This window comes from Colletotrichum aenigma (assembly GCF_013390185.1).
Source record: "Colletotrichum aenigma strain Cg56 chromosome Unknown KSG_Cg56_contig01, whole genome shotgun sequence".
NCBI classification, from domain to species: Eukaryota; Fungi; Ascomycota; class Sordariomycetes; order Glomerellales; family Glomerellaceae; genus Colletotrichum; species Colletotrichum aenigma.
Genome location: NW_023500907.1, coordinates 4,815,275 through 4,840,013, shown reverse-complemented (window position 1 = coordinate 4,840,013; position 24,739 = coordinate 4,815,275). Strand labels below are relative to the sequence as shown.

Below are 24,739 nucleotides of genomic sequence, written 5' to 3'. Positions count from 1 at the left end.
TTTTTCGGTTTTGACGGCGAAGACTTGCAACCCGGACTGGATCCAATAATGGCAACGTTTCTCGCGCGGAAGAGTCGATTTCGCAACACAATCATCGCGTAGCCGAGACTTGGCTGTATCTGAGATACAGCCGTCGAAGCGGACACTGGCTTGTCGACAGGGTCCTCGCTGCTGCCTTCCCCGCATTTGGGGGTTGGCTGACACGGAAGTGGAGGAGAGATGGGACACATCAACAAAAAACCAAAGAAGCTGGGCATCACAAACGAGAGTTTCCTGCCGGACAGGGACACATGGTGCAAAGCCCTCTTGTGCCATAGCCTCGGAATCTGCTCTTCACGACAGCAATCTCCCCCGCCCGATGTGGCGCCGGGCCGACGAACCCGACTACCCAGACCACACTGATTACCCCACGCGGACGCCAAGTACGGCATGGCGGATTCCCGCTAGACGGGACCGACGATGAACGGAAAGGATGCGCCGGGATGGGGGTCAAAGTGTGCAAGTCTGGGGTCAAGGGGTGTCGCGCCCTGTGAGCAGCTTCGGGTCAGGGGGGGTTGTGGTCGGGGGACGGTGGGAACAGGCGACATGCTGCTCGCCCTCACGCATGGCCTCCCCGCCAACCGATGGGTAGACACTACTCGGGAGAGAGCATAAGAGTGCTCGAGGCAGGGATGGGAAAGCCGCATGGGAGACTCTGGGTGTGTGTGATCCGCTGCGCGGGTCTCGACATGCTCAAGCTCCCCCAGGAATAAGATTCTGCGGCAGAGGTGCGCTGGGAAACTTTTTTGAGAGGAAGGGGAATATAGGCGACGAGGCGGACCCTGGAGGTTTTCGGCCCGGGCCTGGATAACACTGCTCAATGGGTTTATTTGATTGCATTTTTACGTTATTAGTTAATTCGAACAAGATTTTGTTCACCAACTTGCCGGTGTCTCGTATGCGCGCTTATGTGAGGGTGACTGATGGGATACGCATGGAGAGGACAGGACCCTGAACCTGACTTGGGCGAAGGAAAACAAAAGTTGGGGTGCTTGCATGTTCACGCATTGTTGGGAAATCGGGACAAGATCTGCCCCTCCAAATGCGTTGCATCTTCAGCTTTCTCAGCTTTTGGGGGAGACCTAGGGGGGGCACGGGTTGCGTTGGCCAAGGTGGTGTTCTACCCCAAAGGGCCCGCCCCTCTATTTTGGGCATCAACGGAAAGAAGGAGGGTTCTGACAAGCACAGCTGGGGTAAGGCAAAGGTTCAGACTTTTGTGAAAAGTTTGTCGTCGTCGAGATGCATGCATGCATGCATGCAGACGGGCACGCACGATGAGAGGGCAGAAAAAAAAAAAAAAAAAAAAAAAAAAAAAAAAAAAAAAAAGGAAAAGAAAATTAAGGGCCCCGGAAACCGTTCTGTCGGTCGGTCGGTCGAGTCGGGTGGCGAAGGTTGCGATGAGTAGTCAGGAGAGCATCAGCATTTTCAAGTCAGCACTCTGCATGCAAGGCATGACGGTGGAGAAGCAAAATATGCGGTTAGGAGCTTGGCCTTGGGCTGGGCGGATGATGGTCATGGGCAGGCGTGGGAGTGTCCAAGACTGAAGACGAAGGAGAAAATGCCAAGTATGCCATCGCAACGACTGCTACCTGTCAGGCAGCAAGCAAGAAGAGAAGAAAAAGATACGAATGCCATCCTTGGCGATGCGTTGAAGCTATATCGACCGCTGCCGATTTCCTAAATAGGTATCTGGCCGTCACGATTCCAAGACAGATCGTGTAAGTGGTCTAGATGGAGGGCTGTAGAGCTAGATTCGTGCTGCCCACCACACACCCCTTGGCCTCTTAGCCTTAAAAACTTGTGAGGAAAACGAAGAACAGACAAAAAAAAGGTGCGCGGGCTGTAACAGAGACAGCCGACCGACACCAGACATTGCTCACACACGGACAAGACACGCGAACGCTGGCGCGAGAACTCAAGAAGGGGGGTTTTTTAACATGAGGCGGAAGTTCTAGAAGGCCGGGTTCATGGATCGATGCGTCCGTCCGTCGGGTACTGCGCGGTCGGGCGGTGGTGACACTGGCCAGAAAAGTCTGAGCGGGCCTTGTGCTGATGGTCTGCCAACTAACTGTCTGCTGCCCGCCCCGGGAGGCGGTGCGTTTGCTGGATCGTCGGTGTGGTGGTAGGAACAACCCAAAGGACGAGGCAGGGCAGAGCCGGCTTACACGTTGCGCAAGGAGTGACGGCTCCGTGTGTAACATGCACACCACATTTCCATCCCACAGTCCCCCCACCACCGCCCAGAACACGGACCAACTGCTACTTTGCCAAAAAGTCGGCCCTTCGCCCGTGAGGGGTGCTGGTTTGGCTGCCGCTCACTCGCACGGACGGCAACGTCTGAACGCCGGGGCAATTCTAGTCCTGTCGACAGGCAAGACAGATGTAACGGCGGCCAGATGGGTTCAACCGGTCCCCGAGTCCAGGCCAGAGGTTTCCGGATATCGTTTCGCGAGACGCGAGAGGCACGATGAGACCCAAGGGCAGCGAGCTGCAAGCACCTCGGACTCGGTAACCATGATTTACCTATCTGCCAGGCAGCGGCTGTTGAGAAAAAAGGAACAAAAATCCTAAATGCCAGGCTTCCCTTATTTGATATATAGAATTTGGGTTGGCAGCTATCACGTTTGATGGAGGGAAAGGGTCGGGCGGAGGGAGGGTGGTTGGTGCTCCATAGTTAGTGGGCATGGCACCATCCGGCGCTGGACTGTTTGAGGCTTCGCGGAAGTGTGAGTTACGCGTCCTGGGGTAGAGCGCGTTGAGAGTAACGTCGCATGGGCGTTTGTAGGGGTCGTGTTGGAGGCCAAAGTTTGAGCTGAAGAGCTTTTTTTTTTTTCTTCTCCAGAAGGGCTAAACAGCACAACAGGCTTCCAAGGGTTTGGGCATTTTGACTTTGCTCCCGAGAGTTGTAGTAGTAAGAACCCAGCTCGAGCGTTTTGCAGCTTTGCATCTAGCCTTGCGCGGCGCATGAAGCGTTACATGGAGGCTACGGGCTCGCTGTGCGCATAATCAGAAGGGGGAAGTTTGCTCTGCGTGTGGATTCAACTTTTTGTTTCTCGTATTTGGGCGTGACAGACCGATGCCGGCCAGCAGGAACTTTGCAAATGGGCAGAAATGCGATTGTGAGCCTAACTTTGCAATGCCCACATCTAGATCTTCGTACCAACAGACACTCGTCTCCCGTGTCGGCATTCGGAGACGGACAAAAACGATGTCACAGAAGCAAAGAAGCGTGTGCCAGATGCTCGATCCCTGCCTTGCAAGGAGACACTGAGAGGCAGGGAGGGTGTGGCTTGCCACTCACAGCTGGCAGGGATGAGAGCCTGAAATGCGGCTGAGCATCCCAAAGAGGATGGTGGGGATCGCCTCTGCCGTCTGTGCCCCCCGGCTCGAGTACGTACCCATCCCGGATTGGCGCTCGGTGGCTGCCGCGGAGCCGGGGGGTTGAGGGGCTCTGAGGCGGTGCAGCTGCTCCGGTACCGTCGCACTTTGAAACGAAACATTTTGTGGGGAGAGAAGATCGTGGTGCGGAGACGCTTCGCGCCCGTATTGGTCGAGATACGAAACCGGGGCCTCTCTCCGGAAGGAGCTCCGGAGGGGACAGCCGTTGGCACCGCTGCCACTTCTGCCACTCCCGAAAAGGTGGGGAGGAGACCTGCGGATGTGACCGAGACTCAATTCCGCGCTGACGCCTTTTGTACTCTGATTGGTCTGCGGGAACGAGCGACGAGATCTGACGTGGTTTGGCGAGGGGATCGTGTGGGAAAAGGGATTGGACACCCGTTGGAGGGGATCAGTGGCGCCGAGTTTGGGGTCCGTTGAAGATGAGTTGGTTCAGCGACCACGTCCCAGAGGGGTTTGACAGGTCGGATGGGAACTCTGGCCTGGTGTTTGTGGGAAAGGGGCACACGCTGCATATCCCAGGTAGCAGCTACTTGGACGCACGATATGCGCCTAGCCACTATGTGAGGATATCGCCCGACCTGCACTGTGGCTGCTTAGTTAACATTCAGCACCAAATATGCGATCCCAACGGTGCAGTCGGCCGAGTTGGTGCTTGCAGTACACAGGTTGGACTCGCCGTCGAACCCTTGGACCTGCGTCCGCCCGAGGTAACTGCGCAAGGATGACGGGGCTCGGTCTTCTGTACCATCAAGTCGCCGCGTCTCGATATTCGCTTCTCGCATCCCGACAAATGGAATTCACGTCCATCGCCCGGCTCCGGGGCCGCCTACGCGGAGATTCGATGGGCCGCTGTCAGACGCCATTGGCTTGCAGGGGACTAACGGCCCGGATGACGAACAATGTTGGTGGTGGTGGCGTGGCTCGATCCAAATGCTGATTGTGGGTGGCATCCGGGTGCCTGGTAACAGGGACACAAATATCGTGGGGGCTGCTCTGCTTGAATCCATGTGCCTTGCTTGGTGCTTCGTGCCTGGAACAATCATTAGCGTACGGTCCGAACGTTGTCTAGTTTGACAAATACTCGTGTAAGATAGTGTTTCCGAAGAACACGATGTCTCCACGTCGAAAAACTCGCAAAGTCTGATATCCGGATGCTCGATCCGCGGCGGAACCGGCGTTGGATCGCACACTAGCACTGAGCCTCCCGAGAAAGGCAATACAAACGTGTCTCAGATTCGTATTCGTTCTTTGTTAGCCACATCGAATGGCAGCTTCGTTTGTTTGAGCATCTGAGAAGACCCGTTTGGGTCAAATTAGTGAGGCCGCGTTGTTTTGGTTAAGTCAGAATAGATCGCCGCTTCGAAGGCAAAGTGGCAGGTGGCTAAGGTACAGACATATCTGGCACCCGGTGGAAGGCAGGTGCTTCTGGGCCGAAAAGGCAGCCAAGGAAGGAGGACGACCGTGGGTGCTGGGTGCTATGCGCCTCTCTTTGAAGTGGATCAACAGCTGCCCATGCGTGTTTGGGTAGCGCAAGTGAAGTTGAGCTCATCTGATTGTTTAACAAAAGATTCAATGGAAAGAATGAGGCAGGTACCTAGATTGCAAAAGAACCACACCTTCCCATACCTTGAGACCCTGAAGCTCAGTGTCCAGCGTACCTATCAAAATGACTTGCGAGGTACCTAGACGCGTGGCGACTTCCCCCAGACGCATTCTCCCAGTCGGTCCAAATGCTGATTTTGGGTTACTTCCTGACAGCCTCGTTTCATAGACGCCAATACTGAGGGAGCTCTATGAATGCGTTGAGGGCATAAACTATGAATACTGGCGGATGACTTGATGTTGCAAGACAGCTTGGCATTTCACCGGGGCCTCTATGTGTCGCCAGTGTACCCCGTGTCAGATACAGGAAATTGAATAATATAGCACGAAAATGAATTACGAATCAGAATGGATACTGTTCTGTAAAGAAAATAGGAGGCGTATTCCGTAGTTGAATGTGTGGGGCCGGAACCTCACCTTCGCCCTCACGTCCTTGATATTGAACCTAGCAGCGCTGGGCTCTTAAATATGAAGCACATGGTCTAGCTGGTTGAGTCTTCTTTAAGAGAAACGTACAGAAAGTCGTTTAACTGAAGTTGACAAACCCAGTTCGAATCTCACCATCGACAATTATAATATAACTGATTAAGAATAAAAACGTTGTGGACTGGAAGTAAACAAAGTCTTAGCAGGAACTACCGGTTAAGACTGATTTCGGCGAAAGCCCCAGCTATAAAAAAAGTCCTGTGCATTTCTTTTTTTCTCTCTTCTGTCTATTTTCTTTCGGTCACTTTTGCGCGACTTTTCTTTTTTCTTTTTAGGTTGAGAGGGGGGGGGGGGGGGTCCTATGATCTAAAATGGGGATAGACGTATGTTTCCTGCTTCTGTCATAGAGCTGGGTGTCTATCTAAGGGCCGTCGTAGCTTTCGTCGCCCTTGCTTACCTGAGTGGCTCCTTTAAAAGACCAGTCTCCCCTGGGAAAAGTCAGCAACCCCCTCTCCATAAGTTCTCAATAGATAATTTGTAAATAGGCAAGGGGTTCAGTCAGAAACATAGAGGTCGAAATGAGTATTAGATGCATAAATGCCAGCAATGATCAGACGGCCGACGGTTGTATTACTTCCATCGATAAAGAGCCCAGTATGTCACCAATTCGTTGTAATTACAGTCCTTATTCATTACCTGAAAGTATGGGCTTGGGTTTGGGTTGAGAAGATGAACTTAGCCGGACGAAACTCACTTCATCCTCACCCGACTGCGGAACGGGCTCGTCCAGGTCTCCGAGGAAGACATCCAGCATTTGATCCAAGATGAATTCGGGCTCGTCGTGGTCGTCGACTTCCTGAATAGGCTGCTCTTGGTTATTCTCCGCCTCGAGAACGGGAATATCCGACTGGTCGTCATCCTCGTGCTGCTGGAGTCCCTGCTGCTGGAGCTGAGCTTGCTCTTGCGCGCCTCGCTGGACCAGCTCCAACCATGTCATCATAGCCGGCAGATCTTGGGCGATATCCTTGTTCTCGACGATTCGCTCGTTGTTGGAGGGGTGGTCGGGGGCCGGGGGGCCGTCTTGTTCCTGGAAAGGAGGCATGTTGCTGTTCAAGTCATCTGTTAGCAAGGGCCAGAGAAAAAGAAATTCGAACAGGAAATGAGATGTTTTTGGCAGATGCGATGGAATTTTCTCACTTTGATGTTTTCTCTTCTTGTTGTGACGAGAAAAAATCGGTGGTGGTGGTGGTGGTGTTGTTGTTATGATCGAGTGCGAGCGTGAGTGAGAGGGGGCAGAGGGAAGGCAGTCGAGGAACAGTGGGGCGTCCCGACGCAGCTCAGCGTAACGGTCGAGCTCAGTGCCCTTGCTCGTCTTTCTCTATGGCAGTCAATACTTAGGGATTTTTATTCTGCAACTTCCGGCGAGGCACTCCGGTGTGCGGTCTGGGGCCTGCAGCCTTTGGGTCGTCGCTCACCTATCACCGGGCACGTCTTGAGATTCCCGGCAGAGTTTCACCGATGCCACATAAATACGAATCCTACTTATTACTGAAGGCTGCATGGGTGCTCTCTTACTGCCTCTTTTGAGAATCAGTGAGTATATGAGGCAGGGCGTCCCGAAGCACTCATCAAGCCGCGCTGCTGTCTCGTTGCACTACTTTGTCATTTTCTCCTCCCCCCCCCCAGCCCCCCCTCACACACACACATGGGCAGATGAAGCCGGTGCTGTGTTACATGACGAAGAGAAGAACATGAGAGTAGATGCCCAAAAGTCGACTTCCTTCCAACGGCGAAAATCTTCGTGGGTGTCAACGAAGACTTTCTCGGGCTCGAAATTCTGACCGCGAATCGTAAGCAAGTGTTATTACAGTTCATGAGTGAGCTTGAACGGATCAAGCTCACTCCTCCCTCGCCTGGCTTTGGCCCGAACTTTCAAGACTGCCGTCTTCTTCTTACTTCGTCCTGGTCCCGGCCCCTTTAATACGTGGAGCGGGACGCTGGGTCAAAGAAAGCGGGACAGCACTGTGATCGAAGATAGGCCGATAGACAAAAAGCACAAAGAGGTCGTTCAGGGTGTAAGGCAGGCAGTGATTCTTGGGCCTTCCTTCCCGCGTGGGCAGTGGGCAAGCTGGAGCAGGCACGGGGTGGTCACGCTAAGCGAGACGTCACTTCTCCAGACCTACCGCGTCAACGTCCTCCTCGCAAGTTCCTGGCTACAACACCACACCACACCACACCACACCACACAACGCCAAGGTATCAATATCACGCAAATCCTCGCGATGAGTATGATACCGATTCAGTATAGCCTCGCGGCTTGGGGTGGTGGCCACGACGGAGATGTCCGCGATGCGGAACAGACCGCTTACCTCCACCGAACTCGACACTACCTCCACGCCTTTTGGCCGGAAGAGTGCGAGGAGGCGGGCGACACCTCAGGTATCGCTTGCATGATGGTGCTGGCAAGACACATGAACAACGGTATCACCGACTACAACGAGGTTATCCCGAATCAGGAGGGTCCCGGATCGATCAGACTGGAGGAGGGAAAGCGCAACCCGCTGCTGCGACTGTCATGGAAGGCGGTGCCCCTGCAGACAAACCAGCAGTACGAGATGCTCAAGAAGGAGATGGTTCAGGTGGATGGCAACTACAAGAACCAATACTCCTTTGACTTTTGGAACAACTCGGAGTTGATGAGCAAGACCCTCTGGAACCGACAAGCGTATCGCCTCTTTGGTTCGATGATGGCGAAGAGCGAAACCGCCGCATGGGAGGCTGCAGAGTCACCCCGATCCCAAGTCATCGAGATCGACAACGCCAGGACCGGAAAGACCGGTTTTGACGTGTTCGCAGCCATCAAAGAGAATTGTGGTTCCTTCCCGCTCGAGGGTACGGAGACTGGAGAGCGATTCGACTTCGCCTGGTGCCCTGAGGTCATTAGAGTCCGATACACCCCCTCAGCCCGCGACGAAAAGCATTCTGGACGCTCTGCATTCCTTCAACGTCGAGCTGCCCTATGGCGTAGACTTTCCGGAGAAACAGAAGTATGAGCAGTACAATCTCACGGCAGCGGTCCGACTCAGAGGAGCCGGTGTCTACCAGGATGACAAGAGGGACCGCATCCGACTCTTCGCGGCAGGCGGCCACGACATCTACCCAGAGGATCCCTCCCCCTACGCCGACATGAAGTGGGACATTGCCGAGTACGGCCACACGTACTGCCTCTACTACAGCCGAACGCGGGCGCACCGGATGCCTCCTCTCACCGACATCGAACGACAAAGCCGAGATGCCTGCGACGCGGGACGAAGAAGCACCGAATACCGGAAAATCTTTGAGATTATGTCACGCAAGGAAGAGGGCGACAAAACCGTCTGCATCTACGACATGACTCATCCCAAGTTCCGGAAGAACTATCCTCAAGAGAGGAGGGTCATCGATATGAGCGGCTTCCGTGCCTGGCCCAGATCGCGGAGGCGGGTCCCTCCCGCCGTCGCCCCAGCCCCCCCGGAGGTCAACGAAGACGCCGAGATGAAGGATGCTTCTGGTCCCGCCACCCCACAGGCGAAGGGCAAAGAAGTCGACATGTACAGCTTATCTGGCCCCGACAGCCCCGAGGACGACGAAGATGAAGTCATGAACGACTCTTCTTTTGCCGACAAACCCGCGCCAATCATTCCGCAAAAGCGACCGGGTTCCCACAAGGACAACGAGACTGCTAAGAAGAAACGGAAGGAGGAGGATACCTCCAATCCAACGGCACTCAAGACACCCGAGGAGTCCAAGGGATCCAGGAAGTCCAAGTCGTCCAAGCCGTCCAGGTCGTCCAAGTCTAAGACAAGGAACCGGGGCCGGGATGCCAGGATGGCATTGGGAGACAGTTCGGATCAGTAGCAAAGCAGCCAGCCTTGTTACCACCGGCGCTGTGGTCGGGATATAGCTCAGATGCGTAGCAAAGCAATCAGCTCTGTTACTGCTGCGGTTGAGAGACAAGTCAGAAACGTAGCAGAGCAACTAGCTCTGTTGCGCCAGCAGAATAGAGTAGCAAAGCAATCAGCTTTGGTACTGCTGCGGTTGAGAGACAAGTCAGACACTTGGTGGGGCAATCAGCTCTGTTACGTCTGTGATTGTGAAAAGTAGCCGTACATAGCATGAAATACACATTGGCATCAGCTTTCTTCCCTCTTGTGACCCCTTGCTCCGCGAGACTGTCCATTGAACCTCGCAGAACACCGTGATAGATTTGGCCCGGATGATCTGTAAACGACATCTAGTACCTCACTTGTATCTAAGCTGAGTTCCGAGTGACACTAATTTTCGAAGGCACGAGCAACAACCGCTGTCGTCCTTGCCGTGTTCTTCCTTGCTATCTATCCTGTCGTCGTCCTTAGCGTCATCTATAAACCAGCTGTAGCCCTTTTTTTTCTTTTTTTCTGCGTGTCTACTTTTTTTCTTTCAAAGGGCCCACAAGCCCTAGCGTTCTAGAAGGCTTCTTTGATTTGGTGAACAGCAGCAAGAAGGACGTGTTGACTGCGCTGGAGCAGCATGTTGTTCTCGTTAAAGGTCACTCCTGTCTTCTGATTGGTTAGAACGCCGGACGGGCCACCCCCTGTCCCCGTGCCAAGCACCGATTTTGTGGGACCAACGACCGAGAAGCAGCAAACGCAGGTGAGTCTCGAAAATTACTGACCACGCTCTCACCTGGGACCTTTTTTTCCCTTTCCTTTTTGATCTTCATCAACAACACGGATTTTCGTGAATTTGGTGAAACAGCAAGGACGACAAAATGTCATCATCGCAGCCAAATCCCGACTCGGGCGAGAAGCCCACCAAGAACGACAATCGCGCCGAGAACTGGACGCCCAAGGATGCCGCAGACGGCTGCGTCACCAGAGAAATCTGGGTCGCAATCTACACCAAGACCTTTGAGGATTTCTTGGGCCCTGAGATCCAGAAGATGTGGAAGCGCGGTATCAACGAGGTGTACGGCTGGGCCCGCAACACCGAGCATCTCGCCTGGAGGCCCCGGCGATACGTTGCACACCAGGTCCTGAAGTTCTGCGCATTTTCACTGTGTAAGTTCATTACACCATCAATAGCTCATATCGCTGACACCGTGACAGACTTGTACGACAACAACACCTGGCCGAAGGACTTTGGCCCTGTCGTCATCCAGGATGCGGAGAAGGCAGATCTCGACGATGGCTACCGCGAGTGGCTTGAGATTGCGGCCAAGATCGAGAACGAGAACGCTGCCATCTTCAATCACAACCCAGAGACTGAATTGAAGAAGAAGAAGAACCTGACGGAGGACGAGAACTCGAAGGAGAGCCAGGACATTGAGAAGGAGGAATGTTCCGACCCAAAGCAGGAGAATGACTTGAAGCGCAAGTACCAAGCCGATTCTAAGCAAGAAGAGCATGCATCCGCCAACAAAAAGAGGAAGTCCGACACCGAGCAAAACTCCCAGATGAACAAGAACTCGCAGGTTGAGAACACTGCCGATCTCAAGCCAAATGCAAGCAATGCCCCGTCGGCCCCTGAGGCGGCCAACACCCAGCAGCCGATCGTCTGGACTTCACTCAACAGCAAGAAGGATCTTCAGACCTTCAATATCCCTTACCGGATTGCTGAAGCCATCGACGGAGGTAGGAAGGAGCGAGAGGATTTCTTCCAGAAGGCCTTCCTCCCTCGGGATGAGCAAAGCCTGCCTGGAGAGGGCTTTGCCGTGAGAGTTCCGTCCAATGTTCAACAGACGAGTCTCCTTCGGAGCGCTGGCCATATTCAGCTTGCAAACAGAAAGATAAACCCGGCGCTGCAGATTGCCTGGCTCGACTACGAGGGAGAGACGTATCTCTTAAGCTTCAAGAGGAACCCGGACGACAATTTCATGGACCTTCTGGATGACTACGTCATGATCTGGGTGGGACTGAAGGAGTACTGCCGCCATCTACGAGTGCGGCCCGCGAACAAACACATCCAGCTAGCTGACTGGCTTGCTGAAAGCTTTCGCACATACGGCATGAGGACCATAGCACTCATGGGCCTTCATTTCAACAAGCTGGAGAAGGATGATGAGGATAGGCTTGCTCGGTCTCTTGAAACTGAATGCAAGGTCTCGGATGTTCCGCATGATTGCAGCCCGGAACAACACGATCACCACCTCTTGTTTGACGGACTGACCGACCCAAAGAATGACAGCTCTTAGAGTGGCGTCAGCCTATGAGCCACGAGAGTTAGAGGTGTTGGGCGCGGGCCTGAGAATATGATGTACCGTGTGTGTTGTTCGCCAGGCTAGGAAGTACTAAGACAGATTGGGCTGCAGAGTATATCAGACTGAGTATGAAGAATAGATATACCGCCAGACGCTCCGTTCGATGCAACGTGACTTGTTCAAATTGACGACGAATTCTAAGTATGCAATAGATAACCAAGGTAACACCTAAGGCGACAGGCAGGCATCAGGCCCGCTACCTACGATCACCTCCTGTTGTACTTTGGTCAGCAAGGGATCATAAGTGCTATGATCATAGGAATCATTTAGGATGTTGACAGCAAGAGAGTACGACTATCATGATCAACTCTTATACGGATTCGAGATATCTCATCAATCTCAAACATCTGCCCGTTAAATCTTGTAGCGCATGTGAGCGCGTTGGGAAGCCGTTGCACTCACTACCTGTTCGCTATCGCTAACATACTTTCAATCTTTATTGATGGTACAGGCATGGCAGTAGGTATGGCAGTAGGCATAGCAATGGGCGTGGTGATGGATGTAAAGATAGACATGATAGTAGTCTAAATGTGACGATGGGGCTGAACACAAACGCAAGAGTTTTGGAGGGCTAGAAGGATCAGTATTACATGGGAAGTCTTTTTCCCCTGAGCAAAGGCAAGGATAGTAGAAGCAAATGAGAACATTCTAAGGAGCGTATGAAAAGCGTGAATTTAATTACAACTAAGGGTTCAAGGCGATCATTTATCAGGCTGAGTGCGCTGTTTAACCATTAGGCAAAACGGTACAAAGCGTAATTTACCTAAACTAAGGTGCAGAATAGTAGAGCAGAGAATATAAGGCGAAAACGGAAGGAATTAGCTGCGAGTATGCCTACTTCTTCTTTCTATCCGACAGAAGCTGCCCACAAAAGGTTTGCAGAGGCACCAGGGAAATCCGCAAAGAAACAGAAATTTCAGTCACTCAGCAGCTTTGTTTTCCCATCGACACACACACACACACCCACCGCCGGCACCACCGACACGACAGTCAAAATAGCGACATACCGCAGAAAACGACAAAACAGTCTTGGGCCTGACGATGAAGCAATCGTCCAGAAAAAAAGCAGAGTCGGCGACGCCTACCGCGATGAAATGGCTGAAGATACTCACATGCCGAGTTTCATTCTCCGGGAAGGCGCCAGCGACAATTTTTCCGGTTCCATTCTCAGCGAGGATTTCACCAATCAAGCCAGCACTTTCTGCACGTCTCCAAACGACCCAAACGTCACCATCTTTCCGCATCAAACCCGCAGGAGTATTCGCCTTCTTAGGTTTGGTGATACCCGAGGCAGCGTATTTGATATGGATCAAATTGAAGAGGAAGAGGAGCGTGAATTCGGAGAATCCAGCGAACCAGCCGCCGGATCGTCAAGCAACGCCCCAGCTTCTGGCCAATCTTCTGGCCAATTTCAGCAGGCCAGCGCTGGAACCTTTCAAAGGGCTCGAGACCCTTCGCCAATTCTCAACCCTCGCGTCGTGGGAGTGAACGACTCGGATGAGGAGACTGAAGCTTCTTCATTTGAGTCACTGCATTTTCCCAGTTCGCCCAGAGCTCGTTCAGCATCTGGTGATGAGCCACTGGCGGGTTCCAACGTCAAGACCCCTTCTTCTGTCACTGCCACGGACGGAGCGGTCTCGGATACACGCAAGCGCTCGAAAGACGTGTTGCAGAGAGCCGTTTCCTTGGAAGAAGACGGCATCGCGAGCCATGAAACTATTTCGTCCTCAAAAGCGGCCTACGAGACTAAATTTCTTGGCCAACTCGCTGAACGGCTGAATATCACCCATGTCGTTGCGTCGAGCCCGCAAGTTATTGAATTCGCCGGTGAGAAAATCTTGCTGAGCATCAGGAACTCGGGAGGCCCCGTCAGAATCAAGATTGAGAACGGCCAAGAGAAGGCTGAACCCCTTCAAACTCACGAGGCTCTGGCTTGCACAAGCTCTCGCGAGTCCTCATCCTCGAACACGGGTGAGCGTGCCACAGAAGCGGAGTCAGTCCACGAGCATCCAGCTGGTGCAACTGACTCTGAGCTCTCCTCTCAATCTGGCGCTCTGCATCAAAGCCCAGCTTTCGATGTCGGGCCTGATTTTTCTCTGAGCGGCCAACAGGTTTCAGCCCCCAAGCAAGTAGCAGGCGAGCAGCGCACTTGGGCCAACTACGGCCAAGGTTACCGCAACTCGTCGACATACACCGACCAGCGCCCTCGAAGCTTCAGGTATCACAGAAAAAAGGGTGGATACCTTGGCGGCAGCCGTGGCAGCCACAGAGGCAGCTACGGCTCTGCCCGAGAAGCTACGCACGTGGGTTTCGGAGGTAGCTATGGAGGCGGCAATGGCGATGACTATAAGGTCACTTACGGAGATGGCTACCACACAGAGGGTCACCATGGAGGTGGCCACCAAGGTAGCCATCTTCGTGGTTTTGGCAGATGGTTGCAATAAAGGCCAGGGCACTAGGCACGCCAGTCGCTACATTGAGAGAGGCTGACTTAAAGGTCATCATCTCGAACGATGACACTGGGAATGTCGATTTAAAGGACATTGGCTCGGATTTCACCGACGCCAGGGAGGCCGTCGCGAAGGGGGTAGAATCGAAGGACACCGAGTCGGAGTTACCGACGTCGGGGAGGTCATCGTGAAGGAAAAAGAGTAGATGGACACCGGGTCGGACTTGCCGACGCCGGGGAGGTCATCGTGGAGGAAAAAGAGTAGATGGACACCGGGTCGGACGTTACCAACGCCCTGGCCATCAGAAAAGAGAAGGGGGAGTGGACATATTTCAGTAGTCAGGCTAGCCGTCATGAATGTGAAAGAGTGCGCCCATGTGTAGAGTCCTATTGGAGGCTTGTCGTAAGGTGGAACGAACCCGAGCAATTCATCGTCTCCTGCTAGTAGTCTCAAGCCTTCTGGCCGTTCCCGAACCATTCCTTCAGAAGCCTGATTTCCTCGTTGGTGAGCGCGACTTTCTCAGTGCCGTGAAGGGAGATAACGTAGGCCACCAAGCTACCAGAACTGGTGGGATCCTCCGCCAGGCCGCGGACCTCGAGGAGGGCGCCAGCTTTGGAGGGGTCGGCGACGAACTGGGAGAGGAGAGCCAGCTCGTCTTCGTCGAGAATCGGGCAAGGGTCGTTGTTGCGGTTGATGATCTCCTGGGCGAGAGTGTGGGTGTCGATCATGTGGCGCGGGGAGGGACCAGTGTAGGGGGCGGACTTAACGGCAGTGGCCATGATGATTGCGAGTGGTTTGGGTAGATTCTAGGTTGGAGATTCTAGGTTGGAAACAGTTGAAAAGATGCTTGTGATGTAGTTGCTTGTTGACTGTTTGAGTCGGTCTGAAAAGGGGTGAGATTTTGGCGACAAAGAGCTCGGACGTCGCTGCTTTATGTACTGGTCTCCTCATCAGCGTTCGAGGAGGTCACTCACAATCGACGCAGCTGGCTTGCTAGAGTGAAACACTTGTTGGAAAGTGCCTCAGACAAAATTGTCACATTGCGAGGTGTTCGCGCAGATTAAGAGAAGTAACCATCCCATACGCGCCTGTCTCGACTTATGTGAATGCCTAGGGCAGGCAACAACGAAAGTCCTCTGAAGCTGACCAGCGATGCATATGTGATGAGAAGCCCAAGCCACCCCTCATTGGCCGGGTCCCCAGCTTCACAACCTCCCTGGGGAACTAGGCAGACGTTTTTGTAGCCCCGGTAACCAACACAAGCTGCTTCAAAAAGCAGCCAACCGTTGGTTGATAACGGGGAAGATAAGAACGGAAGCGATGACCCAACAGATCAAAAGCGAGGGATGAAATGACTAGGCACGAAATTTGATTGCACTGCTGACGCGATTGAAAGAGTCGTTATTTGGATAGACTTGCGTGCACTCTTACAGCCAGGGTTTATGATGTTGTTGTTTGATGAGAGAGATTGATGATTGCTCGACACGTTCAACTGGCGTGGCTCTTGGACGCAAGGATTTGGCAGCAAGGTTTCCGAGGTTGGGTCACCTTTATTCGTCAAATTGAGTTCTTCAACTGAACTTGCGATACGGTATGGTCTATCTCCATGAGTTTGGCCAAAAGGTTGCGCGTTCCGAGTCTCCCACGCGGCAGGGAACATGTTCGTCACATGAACACGAGACGAACCAGGGTTGATGGCGGACTCGCGATCGAACCAACACCCTCTCAATTCCGGCTCGCCTCCGATACAGATTCCGACGGAATCTCTGTTCTGCAACTGAGAAGTTTCGCAGCATTTCCTCATCACCGTTGCTGCCGGTGTAAAGTTCGGGGCCCAGAGGTGGGTGGGCCGGCCCGTCGGTGTGGCTCGGGACCCGACTCCCAATTCTGGCAATCCCCACTCCGAACGATGCGGCCGGTGCTCTCGCTTTCGAAGTATGTTTATTATCCGAACAGGCTGTATTTAGCGAATACTGAGTATAAAGACACATCCCGAAGCCCACGATGGGGAGGTTTATTCTGCAATCCAGTGTTAGCTCAACTCGCCAGGAAAACCACACAATGGCAACCCAAAGCATCAGCTCCGTCTTCCAGGAGTTTCTGGACAGAGTCAATCTCAAGAAGTGGGATGCCGCCAAAAAGTTCCTCCAAGACGCAATCACATTCAACGAACACCATGGAAGCAGCGACGAGTTTATTGGTTTCCTCAGTGCAGACATTGAGCAGCGCAACGTTACCCAACTCAGAATCGACGCCGTCGCTGTCCACTCGGACGGGAAATCACTTGGTGCTCGCCAGATTATAAAGACTGTCGGGCCCGATGGGACACAGCTTGAGACATGGGCGCTCGTCCTCGCCTTCTCCAATGACGACAAGAAGATCTCGCGCTTCTACAAGATCGAAACCCGTCCGAACCCGCGTTCACCTGTCTTGGCCAAAGTTTCGCCCACCGCGCCTCCCGTCTCGGAGAAACAATTGTCGGCGGATGAGTTGAAAAGCGCATACCACACTTACATCCAGAGCTACAACGATGGAGCGATGGCGGTTGTTGTACCGCAGATGATGGCTCCGGAACTGTTGATGAATGGGAACCCGCTACCGCGCGAGGTCGTTGTGGGATTCTTTGGAAAGTTCCTTCTGCCCGCGACAGCTGGGCTGAAGTATCACGTCCAGGACATGGTGACGGACGTCGAGAAGCAGCAGGTTTTTGTGAGGCTCACGCTCGAAGGGGCCCCAGAGAACAAGAACCTCCAAAAAGGGGACGATGGAAAGGAGCCGGTCAAGATCAACGAGATCGCGACGTATTCATTCCAGGACGGCAAAATTGCTTGGTGTTGGGCCGCTCCGGACTTCGACTTGACTCCGTCTGTTTAGGTCGAGGGCGAGAGAAGGCGTTGTGATTGAAAGATGGGTGAGGCGTTTGGTAGAATAGATCTAGATTATAAATGCACTTACGCTTTAAACCTGAAGTATTTACACTATGACTTACCTCTTTGCCTAAACCCGTTGGATCAAGGCATCTGATACGATAATGGTGGTGTGGTGGTCGAACGGTCCACAATCTCACCGTCCGACCCTCCGATGGCCGATCTACCGACCCTCCGACACCGCGCTCCGTCGGTCCACACATCCGACTCGGTGGACAACATGCGGATGGTAACGGAGCGGCCCGGTATTGGTGAGACGAACTCCCAGCTTTGTGTATTTAAATTGGCCGTCTTGGCTCGGGTGAAGGACACTACCTCTCACTGCATCAGCTCATCACCACACATCTACAACTCAGAACTTGAACATCTAATTGTTTACACCACTGAATCGACCAGCACAATACATTGACGAGATAAACCGCCCCTCGAAATGGAGACTCCGTTAGCCTTGGTGGTTTCGAATGCAGAACAAAAAGCAGCCGATCTCGAGGCTGGTTCCAACGCCCCGACCATCACCACCACTGATGAGAATATCGTCGACTGGGAAGGCCCGGAAGATCCTCAAAACCCGCTGAACTGGTCGGCAAGATTGCGGTACGGACATGTGGTCATTGTATCTCTGCTCTCCCTCGTCGTGTAAGTCACAGTTTCACCCAGCTGCAATCCACGTCGGTAACTAACACGGACCTCAGCAACCTTGCCGCCACGATGATAGCGCCCGGCATGGAATACGTCGTCCGAGACATCCACATCACCAGCCAAACCATCGGCACACTATCCGTCACGATCTACCTTCTGGGCTTTGCCTTGGGCCCCCTCATCATCTCCTCCGCTTCCGAAATGCACGGCCGTCTCATCGTGTACCACATCTGCAACGTCCTGTTCATTGCCTTCATTGTCGGTACAGCTTTGAGCAAGACGGTGCCTCAACTTCTCATCTTCCGCGTTCTTTCTGGAATCGCAGGATCTGCTCCGATGACCATTGGAGGCGGTACAATCGCGGACGTGATTCCCTCAGAGCACCGTGGTCCTGCTGGAGCGCTGTTTGCTCTCGGACCCCTGATGGGACCGGTATGTTGATCACCCGATAAACTATTGAAACGGCTGCTAATTGTGCCTTAAGGTCCTCGGTCCAGTCATAGGAGGCTTCCTGTCAACTCGTGAGGGTTGGCGCTGGACGTTTTGGCTCATGGCCATCATGGTGAGCAACCCCTGACTGGCGGGTCCATCGTCACGATACTAACATCTTGACAAGAGCAGCGTCATTTCATTCGTAGCTCTGGCATTCCTCCGAGAAACCCATCCCAACATCCTGCTTTCCCGCAAAGCCGACCGTCTCCGCCGCGAGACCGGCAACCAGGAGCTGCGTTCGAAGCTGGACCGCCGCCTCACCTCATCCCAAATCCTCATCGGTGCCTTTGTCCGAACCGGAAAACTCTTGATCTCCTCTCCCATAGTCCTCATCATGTCCCTCTACGTCGGTCTCGTCTTCGGCCTGCTGTACCTCCTCTTCACCACCATCACTCCCATCTTCCAGGGGGTCTACGGTTTCAAAGCCGAACTCGTCGGTTTGGCCTACTTGGGCATCGGCATTGGCGAGTTGACAAGTCTCGTCGTCTTTGGCACACTGAGTGACCGAGTATCGGCATGGCGCACAAAGTCAGAGGGGCGATCCGTTCCCGAACATCGGCTGATTTTGATGATTTGGTTCGCTCCCGTCATGACCATTGGTTTCTTCATCTATGGCTGGACCGCGCATTACCAGGTGCACTGGATCGCCCCCATCATCGGTACCTTCTTCATCGGTTTTGGAGCATTCTTCGTCATTGTAAGTTCAGGGAATTGTTGTCGAACATTGAAAGTCGGCTTGCTAACGAAATGAGTAGCTACCTGCGCAAATCTACCTGGTCGACGTATTCGGCTCTGAGGCTGCCGCGTCAGCCCTCGGCGCAAACATCCTCTTGCGCTGCCTCTTCGGCGCCTTCCTCCCTCTTGCAGGCACAAAGATGTATGAGACGCTCAACTATGGCTGGGGCAACACTCTCCTTGGCTTCTTGTCCTTGGCTTTCGTACCCGCCCCGATGTTCTTCTACAAGTATGGAGGGTGGCTTCGCAGCAAGACAGCCACCAGTTTGTGAGCTTCTCGCCAATAAAGCAGGCTATATGACATGTTCTTTGACTTTTGAAGGGATAGACAAAAGGAGCATCAATAGATAGGTCTTAGACGAAGAGGTTTCTCTCACAAACAGGGCTTTCGGGTCATTCATAATTCTAATAGAATCTTTTTCTTGATTGGATTGAAACCAGAACCATCGAGCAAACCAATGGCATGTGAATGATTAATCTGCAGGTGGCTTCATGCTGGTCTTTCACCCACCAGGAATCATCAATGGCCTCGTCATCAGCAGGCTCCGGAAATTTGGTCTCATTGGCTGCTTTTAGGCCTCTTTTGCATAGGCAGTCAGATTCCCTCTCGTTATGCACAAAGGCGGCATGGCGTTCCATTCTACCCGCTTATGTAGGTACTTTAGTGCGCTGACAGGAAGGAGGCTGGGATTGACGACCTTCCCATCTCCTTCAAAAGATTTCTTGGAGCAAGCGGGCGGGCCAAGAGCGAAAGCTGCCCAGAAATCTTCCAAATACCATCCCGACTGCCTCAACATCGTTGAAAACATGTCATCCACCCAGGGCGCCTCTGCCGGACCTGAGAGGCCGCGCCCCCCGCCAAACCGTCGACGAGACAAACCCACAGTGGTATGCGAAACTTGTCGCAAACGCAAGTGAGTACCCAAAGGACTTTCGACAATTGAATGTGCATGGTTGCTCATTGCTTGGCTTCCCAGACAGAAATGTGACCGTCAGCAACCTTGCCAGAGGTGCGTCCAGCATGGCATTCCGTGCACTTATGCCAATAGTGGCCCTCTCTCTGCCGGGATTTCCCAGCATGCTTCCACTGCTCGACCACGGGCAAATCTTCAAGCTCGGTTGGCCCAGCTTGAGAGCTTGGTTGTGACGATGATGGAGGACCCTGGGCCGTCACGCGAAACTCCTGTGATGACGGCGCTCACAGGAAATAGCGCAACGGGTTATGTCCCAGCAGTCAATAGCACGCCAATCGAAGCCCGCGATGAATCATCAAAGACGTCTGAGAGTGGCAGTATCCGGCTGAACGCATCCGAGGCTCGGTATGTTGGGAGCAGCCACTGGGCCTCGATTCTGGACGGGATCGCCGAGTTGAAGGACCACTTGGAGGCGGAGGAGGAGATCCAGACCAACAGTGCGACTCCCGGCTCAATCCCCGCCCCGGAAGACGACATGGAGATGCCGCTGCTGTACAGCGTACGCTCTGCCTCGAGGGCACAGATCCTAGACTCGATTCCTCCGAAGCAAGTTCTGGACCGCTACATATCGCACTATTTCAACACTCTGGACTTGGCATCAGGTTTGTGATGCCCATGATGCTTTGCTGTATCACCTGCTCATTGAAGCAACAGGCGCATTCCACACCGGAAAGTTCATGAGGGAGGTAAGCTGGAGTCATCATGCTCGTGAAGCTCGCCCAGGGACTGACTCTTTTTAGTATGCCGAGTTCTGTCAAAATCCATCCGAAACCCCCATCATGTGGCTGGGTTTACTGTATTCAATCATGTGCATGGCAGTCATGTCGTATGACCTCGTCGGCAAATCGGAAGTAGAAGATCCAAAGGCCTTGATCGATCAGTACCGCGAAAAGACGGCACAGTGTCTGCTACTGGGAAAGTACGCCAACGGAGGCCAATACACCTGGGAAACCATCTACCAGTATGTCATCATAGAGTTGTCGTCGCGAAGGGATATCACGCAGACCATCGGCATCCTCCACGGCGTATCTATGAATCTGCTCCTCCAGATGGGCTACCACAGAGATCCGTCCCACTTCCCGAGCATTTCTCCCTTCGCCGGGGAGATTCGACGCCGAAACTGGGTCAAGTGCTTGGAGGGCGACCTCCAGATGTCGATGCGGACAGGCATACCTCGCAGGATTAGTGCCGGTCACTGGGATACAGAGGAGCCGCGGAACCTACACGACTCGGACTTTGACGAAGACACCAAGGAGATCCCACCCAGCAGGTCAGAAACCGAGGTTACGGCTGTCACTCAACTGATCGCGAGGAGGCGTATGCTGGTGGCGGTTGGGGCTGCTGTCGATCTGTCTTCGTCAATCAAGCCGCCTGCTTACACCGAAGTACTGGCAGTGGATCGGCAGGTGAGGGAGGCAGAGGAGAGCCTCCCACCACCACTGAAGATGAAGCCTTTGCAGGCGTCAGTCACGGATCCGCCGCTGTTGATCATGCACAGGCTGTACTTGGCGCTCATGTTTCGTATAGGTGAGGTCATGATCCATCGCAAATATCTCAGCGAAGCAAGCGACAGCTTCAGCTACTCGCGAAAGAAGTGCTTGGACTCTTGTCTCTCTGTTCTGCAGCTACAACACACTCTCAACGAGGAAACCATGGTCGGAGGCTTGCTGCATTTTGCGGGAGCCAAGCTGTCGCTTATTGGGAACCATGCATTCCTGACGGCCTGCATCACCCTCTGCGGCGCGATGTACAAGGGACTGCATGCGGCTGGGAATGAATATGCCTCGGCTAGGGAAGAGGACGTTAAAACAGCGCTGTGGAACTCTCTCAGCGCTTGGATGAAGAATGAGTCTTCGTCTAGAGAGGCTCGCATTGCGGCCGAGTCCATCAGGCTTGTACTCAAGAAGAACGGCTGGTTCAGCGAGTTGTTGCCAAGTCCAGATCTAGGTTCCACCTCAGTCAACGCTATGGGTCTCGATTCTCTGGGCGGGTTCTTTGGGCACGGAATCGACAGTTTTGGCGAGGCGCCTTTGACAATGTTCAACAACGAGTGGGACCCAGAGGGGTTTCCCTGGTTTCTGGATCCGTTGAATGGCGGGATGGCCATTGGTGATGGTCAGTCGTTATCGAATAATTGAAGATTAAGACAGGTGAGACCACTATCATCGGTCAATCTAGGGTCATTGACGTCAGTGGATGTTGCAGATTCTCATGAGATACTCTCCGGTATCCTGTCTACTTTGGTCGTCGGATTACTTCTGAACTATTTCCCAGCTCTGATGGCGTGGGATCTTCTTCAGCATTCCAATGTATCTGGTAGATGACAATAGGCAACAAGTCGAGATCTTAAGACAGCCTGATTCATTACCGCAAGCCGTTAGGAGCTGAAAGCTTGCGGGTCTGACTTGTGCTCACCTGATGATGACAGGAACCGCCGCACGCGGAGCCAGAGCCCGGCTCCGAAGTCTGAGGGACCCGAATTGCCTGTTATGTGGGCTCAAGCCAACAGATGCGAGGTCATGCTTTATCAAAACTCTCTGGTTGTGGGTTTGGACAGCCCAAGTTGTCGCGCGTATTTCGGTAAAGCCTACGTGTTCCTCGAGGGTAAAGGATCATCGCCTGCGGTTTCCCTACTTCGACTTCTGCACCCACAAGATGCGGAACAGTTGCCTGTATCCATCATCTGGCCGGGGAAAGCGAAGCGGGTCGCCCGGTCACGATGATTGGCTTCCCATGCGACAGATGCAACAAATGCAGAATGTGCCCCCGAAGAACCCCGCCGTTGGAACGATGACAGGTTGTTGATTAGCTCTAGACCCCGGACGAACGCGAGTTTCTCCAACGAATTGGGAAAATGGGACGCTCGCATGCACGTCTGTATGTTACCTTGCACCAACAAGACCAAACAGTGAATGGGCAAGATGTAGGGAACCGCTCGATTTTTACGATGCCTGCAGACTCGGCGACTGGCCTGCTCTGCCTCGACCCCTCACCCTTAAGGACGTCGATTCACGGTACAAATACTACCAACTCCCGCAGACTTACTTGATCACGCCAAGGTTTTGAAACTCTCTCAATAACGGGCTGACATTTGATATCGAGAATGGCTGATTCACCGGCTAACCCAGCGGCCGCGGCCTCTCCCCCCAACGTGACGGCTCCGTCTAACGTGGAAGCGCCTGACGAGCCTGTCGCACCCGCCAATCTTGAAGCTGACGATACTGAAAACGTCAGTAAATCTATATCCTTGGGTCTTTACTTTGTCTAGACTATTGACGGAAGCATCAGCTCGCCGAGACGGCGTCCAATATCGATGATCGGATGTAGGTGCTCCTGGGGTATGCCTCATCAACGGAAGCTAACAAAACAGCTCATCGTACACTGCTTCCCTGTCCTCAAGCGTTCTTGACTACCCCACGGAAAATGGTCGACGTTACCATGCCTTTCGAGCAGGCTGTACGTAGCCAAGTCTTTGTGGAGTTCTCACTGCATTGGCTGACACTAAACTAGCATACCTTGGACCAAATGATGAAGTACCTGGGACAGGAAATTCCCTGTGAGAATGCTCGTTCGTTAATCAGTTCACAGACCGAAATGGATCGACTTGACTTCAACCACATGCTCATCATGAAGGCGATCGGCGGAAAACACTTCTTGGCCCCAGTCCCGCAGGAAGAGACGCAGAGAATCCTTGACATTGGCACTGGAACTGGTATCTGTACGCAATCAACTATTCTCTGATGCTAAGATGATGCGACTGACCTCTACTATAGGGGCTGTTGAGGTGTCTGACCTGTTTCCCAACGCTGAGGTACGGTCTTCTTGGTATTTTCGTTTTAGCTGTGGCAAATACTGATTCAATGCAGGTTTTGGGAAATGATTTCAGTGCTATTCAGCCACCTTGGTAAGACAAACGCGCCTTAGAAAGACTAAGTCAAGCCAGTGCTAACATGAAGAAAGGGTGCCGCCTAATGTCAAGTTCGAAATCGATGATGTTGAGAGTGAGTGGGTATATGACCACAAATTTGACTTCATCTTCTCCCGATACATGGCTGCATCCATTAAAGACTGGCCGAAGCTGGTGAGAAACATTCACGAGTACGCCAAATGACTCTCATCGTTACGGTTCAAGGGACTGATCAACAACATCCTAGGCACCTCAACCCCAACGGCTGGGCTGAGTTTCAGGACTACGACATCGCTTTCTGCAGCGATGATGGTACTCTGACAGAAGAGCACCATACAACCAAGTGGTGCAACACATTGATTGATGCCTGTAACAAGATCGGTCACGACCCGAACCCTGGACCCAAGTTGGAACGCTGGGTTAAGGATGCCGGCTTCATCAACGTTGTTCACCAGAGCTTCCCCATCCCCTTGGGACCGTGGCCCAAGGACCCTCATTACAAGGATGTCGGTATGACGAACCTTATCCATTATGTAGAGGGCCTCGAGGCCTTCAGTTTGAGAGCCTTCTGTGCCATCATGGGATGGACGAAAGAGGAGACCCTGGTGCATCTTGCCCATGTGCGCAGAGAGATGAAGAAGGGGGACTTCCATGCTTACATTACAATGTAAGTTCTCTCAATGCCTTTCGAGATACCTATTTGGCTAACAGCTGCCGCCTGCAGCCACGTTGTGTATGGTCAGAAGGCAGAAGCCAGCACTGATAATGATGAGGATTGACGTTGTTGACCTCTCACGAAATGACAATCAGGATAGAGATTGGAGAAGGGAAGCTCCTCTTCGATTGCAAGAGAATCATGACGGTTACTC

At 53.1% G+C, this 24,739-nt stretch overlaps 8 protein-coding genes across 8 annotated transcripts; 6 read left to right on the top strand and 2 right to left on the bottom strand.

The window, feature by feature from the left end:
* Positions 1–6,154: 6,154 nt before the first annotated feature.
* On the bottom strand, positions 6,155–6,571 carry CGCA056_v001267 (uncharacterized protein; the record flags this gene model as incomplete). Its single annotated transcript, XM_037316527.1, has 1 exon — positions 6,155–6,571. The coding sequence occupies one exon, from the start codon at positions 6,569–6,571 to the stop codon at positions 6,155–6,157; it is 417 nt and encodes a 138-aa protein (XP_037184914.1).
* Positions 6,572–7,751: 1,180 nt separating this feature from the next.
* CGCA056_v001266 (uncharacterized protein) lies at positions 7,752–9,366 on the top strand (the record flags this gene model as incomplete). Its single annotated transcript, XM_037316526.1, has 2 exons — positions 7,752–8,361; positions 8,414–9,366. 2 exons carry the CDS (start codon positions 7,752–7,754, stop codon positions 9,364–9,366), a joined length of 1,563 nt encoding a protein of 520 aa, XP_037184913.1.
* An 892-nt stretch (positions 9,367–10,258) lies between these two features.
* CGCA056_v001265 (uncharacterized protein) lies at positions 10,259–11,680 on the top strand (the record flags this gene model as incomplete). Its single annotated transcript, XM_037316525.1, has 2 exons — positions 10,259–10,547; positions 10,596–11,680. 2 exons carry the CDS (start codon positions 10,259–10,261, stop codon positions 11,678–11,680), a joined length of 1,374 nt encoding a protein of 457 aa, XP_037184912.1.
* Positions 11,681–12,840: 1,160 nt separating this feature from the next.
* CGCA056_v001264 (uncharacterized protein) lies at positions 12,841–14,190 on the top strand (the record flags this gene model as incomplete). The annotated part of the gene is made up of 1 exon (XM_037316524.1): positions 12,841–14,190. One exon carries the CDS (start codon positions 12,841–12,843, stop codon positions 14,188–14,190), a length of 1,350 nt encoding a protein of 449 aa, XP_037184911.1.
* A 455-nt stretch (positions 14,191–14,645) lies between these two features.
* Positions 14,646–14,975, bottom strand: CGCA056_v001263 (uncharacterized protein; the record flags this gene model as incomplete). Its single annotated transcript, XM_037316523.1, has 1 exon — positions 14,646–14,975. The coding sequence occupies one exon, from the start codon at positions 14,973–14,975 to the stop codon at positions 14,646–14,648; it is 330 nt and encodes a 109-aa protein (XP_037184918.1).
* A 1,282-nt stretch (positions 14,976–16,257) lies between these two features.
* On the top strand, positions 16,258–17,070 carry CGCA056_v001262 (uncharacterized protein; the record flags this gene model as incomplete). The annotated part of the gene is made up of 1 exon (XM_037316522.1): positions 16,258–17,070. One exon carries the CDS (start codon positions 16,258–16,260, stop codon positions 17,068–17,070), a length of 813 nt encoding a protein of 270 aa, XP_037184917.1.
* A 483-nt stretch (positions 17,071–17,553) lies between these two features.
* On the top strand, positions 17,554–19,261 carry fsa7 (MFS transporter fsa7; the record flags this gene model as incomplete). The annotated part of the gene is made up of 5 exons (XM_037316521.1): positions 17,554–17,759; positions 17,816–18,194; positions 18,247–18,324; positions 18,379–18,951; positions 19,010–19,261. 5 exons carry the CDS (start codon positions 17,554–17,556, stop codon positions 19,259–19,261), a joined length of 1,488 nt encoding a protein of 495 aa, XP_037184916.1.
* Positions 19,262–20,141: 880 nt separating this feature from the next.
* On the top strand, positions 20,142–24,649 carry prlR (Pyrrolocin cluster transcription factor fsdR; the record flags this gene model as incomplete). The annotated part of the gene is made up of 13 exons (XM_037316520.1): positions 20,142–20,565; positions 20,618–20,649; positions 20,704–22,078; positions 23,092–23,192; positions 23,252–23,286; positions 23,334–23,419; positions 23,474–23,496; positions 23,552–23,681; positions 23,737–23,774; positions 23,830–23,867; positions 23,924–24,061; positions 24,118–24,537; positions 24,595–24,649. 13 exons carry the CDS (start codon positions 20,142–20,144, stop codon positions 24,647–24,649), a joined length of 2,895 nt encoding a protein of 964 aa, XP_037184915.1.
* Positions 24,650–24,739: the final 90 nt, after the last annotated feature.